The 9,723-nt window shown below is 51.6% G+C and overlaps 1 protein-coding gene across 1 annotated transcript in view; it reads left to right on the forward strand.

Annotated features, from left to right (window-relative positions):
• Positions 1-9,334, forward strand: part of VPS8 (VPS8 subunit of CORVET complex) — a 77,500-nt gene extending 68,166 nt beyond the window's left edge. Inside the window, exons 44-45 of the mRNA XM_051625903.1 lie at positions 7,849-7,929; positions 8,615-9,334. Of these exons, the coding sequence (XP_051481863.1) occupies positions 7,849-7,929; positions 8,615-8,761 (228 nt within the window). The 3' untranslated portion in view covers positions 8,762-9,334. The remainder of the gene's footprint in view (positions 1-7,848; positions 7,930-8,614) is intronic.
• Positions 9,335-9,723: the final 389 nt, after the last annotated feature.

Raw genomic sequence — 9,723 nt, forward strand, 5'->3', positions numbered from 1 at the left:
TAACTCAATCTTGGAGCAGGTTTTCAGAGAGCACTTTCATTTTCCTCTAGCAGATTATTTCGATTTCTGCCAAATCAATTCAGATCAAGAGAGTGAACAGCATCAGTCAACTTCAGCTGCTGTATTAACCAAACAAGCAGCTTCCTGCTTGAAGAGAGACTTGGGGGAAGGTGATCTCTGAGGAGTGCATGGAGCACAATGCAGCCTTGGCAGTCAGATTGTGTTAGTTTCTTAACTGATGACAGAAGGAAGAGCTTTCCCCGGAGACTGTAAATCCACTGTGGTCTAAACACTCTGCTCACAAATGCTTGTCATGAGGTGTGTACCATCCTGCTGCAGTGAACTGTGGATCCTGGCTCTAAAGTTAGGGAGACCCAGCAGTCCTGTGTTTTACCACCTGCACTTCTGCTCCAAAGGAATGTGGGCAAATGGGGGTGACCACCAGGCTTAACTCTAAAGGCCAAAGGCAAAATTAAGCACTAAAATGACATTCACCATTAAAGTGCCTGAGATTTGGTACCACTGGGTTTCTCATGGGTCAGTCAGAGAACCCCTGGGTCTCCCCTCTGCTGGACGTGCCCTGGAGCAGAAAATGCTCCAGGTGCCATGGGAATGATGGGGACAGGGAGGAGAAGGTGCTTCCTTTCATTTACCTGATTCCTCTGTAAAAGTGAAGGGGCTGGCTGGGATGCGGGGCTTGAAGGGAGATGTGGAGAGGCTGGATGGGGAAGAAAGGGGGTTTTAGCAGGATCATCTACCACCAGCTAGAAAATGTCCACACCAGCCCATCAGAGAGTGCTGGGTGCTTCCCTGCTGCCTCCCTCACATGCTCCTGGCAGAGAAGCTGTGGCTCCTGCTCTGCACAGCCAGCCCAGCAGAGCTTGGCTCCAGCTCCAAGCCCCCCACCTCCTCCTTCTGATGGCCCAGATTCTCTCCAAGTTTGTGATGTTCCTCATAATTATAATATTTAACTGTTGTGCTCACATGTGATTAAACTGCTGCGTAGTTAGGTCTTTAAAAAGTTGAATATATTTAGACTCTGCCAAAATACTGGAAAATCTCCAGCTTCTCCAGGCAGTTTGTTTGTTTAACAATTGCTGCTCTGTAGTGTCAAGTCATTAACCCCGTGGGGTGATGGTTCTTCTGGCCAGGCTGTAGTTGCTCTGAGTTAGGAAACAGACTTTCTTCTGGGGGCAGTGCTGGGAAGGGCAGTGGAGGGGGTGGCTGTGCTGTCACCAAGCTCCTCCACAGCTGAGAGCCAGAGGCCAGGAGGGTTCCTGGGACACAGAAGCACTGCTGGAGGCAGCTGCTGCCCATGGGTTGGCCAGGCTGGGGCAGCCTCATGTCAGCTGGAGCAGAGAACTAAGCCTGAAAATAGGGTTGCTCCTCACACTTCTGCTGACATGACACTGGTCTGTGGAGAGCTCAGGTCTGCTTGGGAGGTTCTCCACTAGCCTGCTGGGCGATGCACAATACTGGAAAGGGGAGGGGTGGGCAAGCACAGGGATGGGAGTAAAGGGGAAGAGTTGCAGGGCTCCCCCTGCCCTGAGCCACATCCATCTTTTCCCAAGGGTCCTTGTTGGCCTGGTCAGCAGCTCCTTGTACCAGCTTCTCTGCTTCCTCTTGGCTCCACTGGCTCCAGGCAGACCCAGAGCTCTGTGTTGGTCGTGCTCTTGCTTTGGCAGCTGGCAACATGGAGCAGGACATCCCAGAGGGAGGTTACACCAAGACAGCTGTGTTCAGCCCTCCTTCCCTAGCCCTGGAGAACCAGCTCCCAGGTTCTGGGGACATTCCCCACACAGATCTGTGGGCAGGTTATTTCTTTGCAACCACTTGGAAGACCCTAAAGCTTAACATCTGTCTCTTGGAAAAATCTAAGGAGCCTTTTTCTCAGGTTTTAATTTTCTTAGCAAGCCTTGACTTAGGAGTAGATTCATACTGCAAAATGCCACTGAGCATCTGGAACACGTTCCACAGCACCAATTCTGCTCTGTTGAAGCAAAGACTGTCAGCTTGAATTTTTCAACATTGTTGAGATTTAGATGTGAAAGGACAGCCCAACAGTGTTTTCTCTGTCCCTGCTTTGCGTGCCTGACTTCTGTAGCAATCACCTTGGATCTGGGAGAGGTGGAGATGCCACAAGCCAGCCCTGAACCCTCAGTGACTCTGGTGACAGCAGTTACTGAAATGCAGCCTTGATCTGATGAGGGTTTGAGAGAGTCTGCCCTGGCACGGGGGAAGGGAAGGGCAAAAGGGGTTTTCCCTGTTTTTCCTCCCAAAAGTTTGTGCTTTCTGAGTTATCCCTTAAACCTTGCTGTCCTCCCAAGGGTGGTAATCTGTGTCTAAACTGATCCCCTTTCCACCCTCCTTTCCTTCTGTGGTGCCATAAATGAGCATTAACAGAAATCAGAGCTTGTGGGCTTGTGGTGTTTTCAGTCCCATTTAAAACCAGCAGTGCTCTTTTGGGTCTTACTGCCTGAAGGTATCTGAGGCATGGTAGGTGAAAGCACAGCAGCTGGGCTTCTGCCTAAACATCGAAGTGAACTTGTCCTGGTATCTAAGTCAGTTATCTCCAAAACTCATTTGCCTTGTTGAAGTTGAGGTAGTTTGTGTTTTCCATTTGTCCTGCCAGCCCAGGGGTCGGGGAGAGGAGCACATCTTGGCTCTCAGACCATCAGCTCTGCAGGAGGTGCCCTGAGCCCCTCAGCTGATGTGCTCTGGTTATATTCCATGTGTGAGGATACCTGTGAGTTCTAAGGGCACCATTGTTAGAGCTCTCCAGATGGCACGTGTGTTTTATTCAGGAGTTTAATCCCGGGAAGTCATGCCGGGAGGGACAATGAACGTGATCCGGAGTCAGACTCTGCCTTTGAGGCCTGTTCTGCAGCCTGTCCCTCAGGTACTGACACCACTCTGTGTCCCTGAGCTGGGCAGTGTCCCCCTGCAGCGTGTCCATGTGCTTTCTCCTGGCCAAGAACAGCAGCTGAGGACGTGTTTCTCACCAGTACTTATTTCAGAGCTCAGCAGATGTTCCATGACCTCTGTCAGTTAGAAGGCAGAGCCAGTTTTACTGTTTGCAGTGTCATGGTGACCATTAGTTCTTAGCTTGACTCCCAGCACTATCAACATTTTCCAAGGGCTTTATAACTTTGAAAATACCCAGGTGTGATTTATTTCCCCCCTCCCCAAATGGCACCAAGCAGATAATTAACATTTTAGAGAGTTCCAGGATTATATGTTCTCCTCGGTAGAGAAGATTCCATTTATGTATTAACTGAGAAAATGCCCAGTCCTTTAGCTTTGGACTTGGTAGTCGTGGTAGATTCATTAACTTCTTCAAGAATGTGTAGGAAATCCATGTGAGGAAGGAACTGGAGACACTTTGTACTGTTGGCTTCTCCTCAGCAGAACATCTGTGTTTTAAGATATCTTGTAATATATTGGAAATAAAAATGATTTAGCTGGAAGAAAATCCAGTGTGGGAGCCCCTAACTAGCTCCTAGAGGAGGACTGGCACCAAAGCTAAAACAGAAAATAACATACAAATTCAAAAAGCCTAATTTAAAAAACATAATTATCCTTTAGCAGCTTTTAAATCAAAATCAACTGCTTTCTTGGACTTTTCCTAGGTTAGTTCGTTCTGATGAAGTTTTATTTGAGAAAATCAGACTGAATTGTAACTGTGTCCCTTGACCTTCCCATGTAGCCACCTGGCAGAAGTTTCCTCTTAGTGCCCAGAACCTAGAGTCTGGTGCTTTAGGAGCTGTGAGAGGCTGCCCTGGAGCAGGCTGCTCAGCACAGACCAGTGAGCCTGGTTCCCTGTGCTCCTGGGATCCCCTGGGGAAGGGCTGTGTCCCAGGTAAGAGAAAAGATGGCAGAATTTCTGTGGGTGATCTTTACATCTCAGTTTCAAAGAAACTAGCCTTACAGGGTTTTGAATTTTGTATCCCTTTTAATAAAACATTTCATATCTAGGAGGATCTGTAGAACAGGCTCCAGGAAAGCTGGGGAGGGACTTTTGACAAGGGCTTGTAGTGAGAGGACAAGGGGAACAGAACAGAGATGTGCCTGTGCCTTTCTAGGTATCGAACACGAGGTATTTAATACTCTCTGTATTAAGTTCTCCCTCCTCCTCTCTCCTCAGTCACTGCAGCATCTCACAGTGCAGCAGCAGTGGGTCTGTTGGAGCACAAAGAAGCCTGTCCTTGCCTTGCCAGGGAGGCTTGCTCCTCAAGTTCAGCCAAGTTCTGGTGGAAGCGGGACCTCTGCCGTCCCGTTCTGCTCCTGAGGAGGTCAGCGGGTGCAGCTGTGCTGCAGAGCTGTGGGGCAGCTCGTTCCTTCCCGTGCTGAGGGAAGGCTGCTCCATGGGGGCTCTGCTGGGCCCCTGGCTCTGTTTGCCCTCAGCCAGCAGGACCAGGGCTCTGCTGCTGTGCACCCCAGCCAGGGCTGAGGCCCCGGGGAGGCTGGTCTGGAAGCAGCACGTCCTGCTGCCAGAGCACAGCTCCGGTGCCTCCGGGACCTGCTCCCAGCACTGGCTGCACTGCCCACAGTGACCTGCCAGACTTGGGGCTCACTCTGTGGGGCTGGGCTGGGTCTGTCCCACAGCAGGGCTGCATCACACTTCTGCTCCACCAGCGATGTCCTGAGGTTTTCTGAAGTTTATTAATAATTTTGCAGCGTTGGTGTCATTCTAGTGACTTTGGGTCAGAGCAGCTGCCTCTGCCTTCCTCTCTTTTTGGCTGACTGTTCCAGGCTCCTGGGAGTACCATGAATACAGCAGGTCTATAGTCTGCAGAAGAGAAGTAGTTTTACATTAATGGGCTCAGTTGATAATGCAAAAAAAAAAAAGAATTTGGGGACCTTTTTGTAAGGCTGCCTGGGCCCTGGTGCAACAAGTGTCCAGCTGCAGGGAGCAATGGCAGAAGGTGGACTTGGTGTCCATTGCCTGTGGATTCAGCTCAGTAAATGGGGAGGAGGGTGTTGCTTTTCTTCCTAGAAATCTTGAAACCATCCCCAGGAGTTCTGGCTGCATCTGCCCTGTGTTATGGAGCAGCCCCTGGGGCAGTGTGGTGCTCTGAAGGATGCTGCAGTGCCCTGTGGAAGGTGCCTCAGAGAGGCAGCACTTGGATGGGTCTCTTGGGGTGGCTGTTCCTGGTGCCTCTGCTTACAGCTGCTGTGTCATCTGCTTTGCTTAGGCACTAGCTAATGATGGATTTTGGAGCTGTTAATTTAAAGATAATTGCAGGCTTAGGAGGGCTGTGTGGTGACTACCAGAGAGGGGTGGAACACGTGGAAGCAAAATGTGCAACAGAATTAGCATTATAGCGGTGAGATCTGTGAGAACTGTCAACCAAAAAGGGACCTTTCTTCTCCTTGCTGGCCCCCATCCTCCAAAGGAGAAATTGCATCTCTTTGGGTTCTCCACCTGGTCTGAGGCCTCTCCAAAGGGCCAGAAGGATTTGTCTGGGAATGGCTTGGAGGTGCTGAAGGTCTTGGTATGGATCTAGCTAGCAGGGAGCTGGCTGGCCCTGCAGAAGCACTGGAGGCAGGAGCCAGTGAGCAGAGTGGATGGCACTGCTGCCCCAGTGCTGGGGTCTGAGCTCCCTGGAGCTCTTGAATGAAAACATCCCTTCAGTGACAGGGTTATAAAAGGAAAAGGCCTGACAGCAGCTGTTTCCATGACAACAGAAAGAACTGCCTGCAATATTTCAGCTCATCAGCCTGGAGAACAGCCTGATTGATAGTTACACACGCTTGGCAGAGATGGCAGAAGAGGGGAGGCCAATTATGGTGCATTTTCCTTGTCCTTGAATGTCTGTGGCCACGGCAACTGTGGAGGGTGTTTTTCCTTGCTTTTTGTTGTTGTTTTCCAAATGAGAATGACCTGCCTGTCCCTTGGAAGTGCCTGTACAACCTGCCAGCTGTGGATACGTGACCCTCGCTGGCACAGGCTCCCTGGTTCAAAGCCTGTGCCACGTGTGCAGGGAACATGGGTGTTTGGCTCCTTGGCTGGTCATTAGCAAGTAGTTGTTTTACAGTATAAAGAATATCTTGAGGAGGAAGAAGTGAGTTTGAGCATGTGCTTCCAGCATAAGCAATCTGCACTCCATTCCTCTCTTAGACTGTTTGGTGAGCATCACAAAGGCAAGATGCACGTGGCTTCAGGAGAGGAATGGAGCTACTCAGGCTTTGAGAAACCCGTGGTGGGTTCAGGGTATCTTCCCCCAGAGCACTCCTGGGCTCACCACCTCTGAGATGTCTTGGTGACCTTCTCATGATGAAGGGGTGGGTGGCCAGATCCTGCCCTGGCTGTGCAGTGCTCGGAGCTGGGTAGGAAGGAGAGTGTGGGATGGAGAAGCTGCCAGAAGAGTGGGACAGGTAAAGGTGTTGCAGGAGAGTAAACCCAAGGGTCTGGGTAAAGCATTCCCAGGTCAGTGTTTTGCTGAGATCTGGGGACATCATGGCTCTTGGGTGGAGCATAAGGTCCTGCCTCCCTCTAGGAGAGCAAGGAAGCCCCTTCTGCCTTTGTCTGGCCAGGAGCTTGGCCTTCATCATGCTCCTTGAAGGCAGTGATGCAAGTTCTTTGTGTTGGGCTTGATCCATTGCCAAAGAACATTCAAACTATGTGCAACTTCAGTCAGCACCCACTGAAGTGGGTAGGGCTGTAGCATTTTGGATTAATAGCCCTTGAGAAATGTATTTTGGGGAAAATATTTGAGAATGAACATTTTATGTTCCCTTAAAAATAGATCTCCAGGGACAACAGATGCCAGATTGCTGCTAATGAGGGAGGCTGTTCTCCCTGGCTCCTGTTGTAGTTTCTTGATGATACTTTTGCTTTGGAATATGAACAGAAACAGTCAAAATAGAAACATTGTGATGTGGTAAAATGGAACAAACCTACAAGAGTCTGTGATGCTCTGTCAGGATATGTACATGATGCCTTTTAAAGCAGGCTGAGTATCCACCCAGCCCTCCTTGCTTCAGTGCTCATGTTGTGGGCTGTGTGGGTCCTTCCTTTTGCAATCCTGCCCTCACCTGCAACTCTGAAGCTGCCCTGGTGCTGCTGGGATGACACCAGCTCCTGCCCTGCCAACTGGCCCTGCTGGGCAGGGCTGCCCTGTCCCTTTTGCCCAGTATCTCAGGGGACGGGGCTGCCACTGATGTGTGAGTCCCCCTGCCACCCCATCTCCTTTTCACCCTTTCTTTCCTAGGTTTTAGTCTGTAACATCCCACCAGGGGAAAGAATGGACCTCAGGAGAGATACCATCAGCAGATAATAGTCATTGGCACCATCATCATCCCCACGACAGCCACGCGCAGCCTGAGCCACTCAGTGTGTGGGGACACAGTGGGGAGGCTGGGTGGGGCTGGGGGGACATCAGGAGATGAGCAGAAAGGCCTGGGGGAGCTGCTGCTGCCTGGGAAGAGCTCAGCAGAGGCTGCTCCTCCCCAGAGACCCATTACTTCTCTTCCCAGCTGGCTGCGGGGGAGTTTCCCACCCCCCTTTTCTTTCTCTTTCTGCTTCTTTTTTCTTCTGCTTTTTCTTCCCTCAGAAGGTGACCCAGGACTGTTGGTCTGTCTGCTCTCAGCTAGATTCCAACAGCAAGTCTCTGTGGATGCAAGGGTGTCTCTGTCCTTTGTGCAATTATAGGAGTTTCTTTGTCCCCAAAACCAAGGTGCACAGAGCAGCTTCTAGATGTGGAGAGATGGTTAAAAAGCCCCCCCAGCAGCCTGCAGACCAGCTGCTCCACCCCCAAGGACAGGAGCAGAGATGAACTTCTGTGTGTATGAACTTGACATCTTGTTCTGTGGTGTTTCTGTAACCTTCTCACTCTCTTTTATCAGGCAAGTTCAGAGTCTCTGTTGGATCCTCAGCAAATCCAAGCTTTTGACCAGCTCTGCCGACTGAACCGAGGAACCTCCAGGGTACGTTCCCCCTGATTCCTTTTGGAGTCAGCTGCTGAGGGGTGTGGAGTGTGTTGTCAAGCCAGAGGCTGGCAAAGCCTGCTGGGCTTTGCCTTTCCCCTTGGGTTTCCTTCAGTGCTGGCAAGTGTGTGTGTGCAGAGCTGGCTGTTTGAAGGCAGCCTCACTGCCTGGCACCTGGAGAGTTCACTGGCAGTGGAACCATGGAAATGCCTCTCACCGTGAGGCTGGGCCTGAAAAAGTGTCCCTGGTTTCTCAGATGCATTTTAGATTTGGAAATAACCTGCCCTCCAGACACTGCATGGCTGCCATGGTCACGCACAGGGCTCCCTTCTCTTGCCCCTGTGTTGTCCCAGGGACAGTGCAGCTCCCTCCATCCCTTGCCTTTTTCTTGTGCCTCCTGCCTGTTTTAACTGCAGCAGTTGGCACTTTCGGCTTGTTCTGGGATTGTTTTTCAATTATGAACCTTTAAAACAACCTGAAGATGCCTAGAAGGTTGTTTAGGTCAGGATTGTTGTCCTGCACTGAGGACTCTAGGGTCACTGCACACCATACATACCCTTTTCTTTACATGTGTGAAGGTGTTCTGATTGCTGCAGGAAAAAGCTGAGCCCCCATCAGCACTTGATCTTTCTACACCTTGCAGGACCTGTCTGGCTCTCCTGACAAGAACTGTTCTGTCTTGCAGCTGGCTCTCCTGACAGAACTGTCTCGTGGCCATGGTGAGAGGCATGGGCTGCTCAGTGTTTCCCACGGGGACCCAGCCACCAGCAGTGTCTTCCAGAACGAGACCTTCCAGCTCCACCTGGTCCCCCCTCCACTGGCAGAAGACTAGTTAGTGTTCCTGCCTCCAGCCTGGCAAGGCTCCCATGGTTTCAGGTCTTGGTGCTGGGAGGTATTTCCATCACACACTGGACTCTCCACCCAGAGCTCTGGGAGCTGTGAGAGTCTCACGGGAGGTTTGTGGCAGTGGCTGCTGCCCCAGCTCTAACCCGAGGCAGCCGTGGGGCAGCTGGGCTGGGAGCTGAGGACTCTGGAGCAAACCAGACGTGCTGAAGCACCAGGCTGCCTGCACCACCCTGGGGGCTCTTGGAGCAGCAGTGACTTTGCCAAGAAACTGAGTCAGCTCCACTCCCCGGGAGGAGAGAGTGGCCTGTCCTGTGCCCAGGGCCAGTTTCACAGTGCTGGGTTGTTTTGGCAGATGGGTACCACACTCAAGTTCTAACAGTAGTGAAAGCAGGTGATTGCAGGGCCTGGCCCACTGTCTCATGGCAGCAGCTGTGGGGGCTGAGGGCACAGAGCAGGCAGCCCTGGAGAAAGCTGAAGGGTGCAGGAAACAATGTGTGAGGAAACCAACCTGCACGTGGTGCGTTCCTGCAGACTGCCATTAAACAGGCCCTTGGCTGAACTTTGCTGTGTGAGCTGTGCACGTGGGGTGGGGAAGGGGCTGCTGGTCTGGCACTGCTGCTGGTTGCTCTTCTCTTAGTACAGTTTCACTGAACTCTGCTAGAGAAAGAGGCATCTTGTCACTGCAGGCGAAACACAAACCTCCCCTCTTACCTTGTACTGATGTTGGGGAGGTGGGAGAGTGTGTGTGTGTGTGGTGCAGGGATATGGGCAGGGCTGCTGCCTCCAAGGAGCACAGAAGTGCTGTTGTGCAGAGCCCACATGGCTGGGGAGCAGTGCCAGGGCTCTGTGCTCCTCTTCTGCTCACAAGTACTAAGGACTGCAAAATGGTGCCCCAGATGGACGTGTCCAGCCTGCAGCCGCAGCTGAACCCACGCAGGGGTAAGTCAG

This window comes from Apus apus, chromosome 8, assembly GCF_020740795.1.
Source record: "Apus apus isolate bApuApu2 chromosome 8, bApuApu2.pri.cur, whole genome shotgun sequence".
Classification (NCBI taxonomy): Eukaryota; Metazoa; Chordata; class Aves; order Apodiformes; family Apodidae; genus Apus; species Apus apus.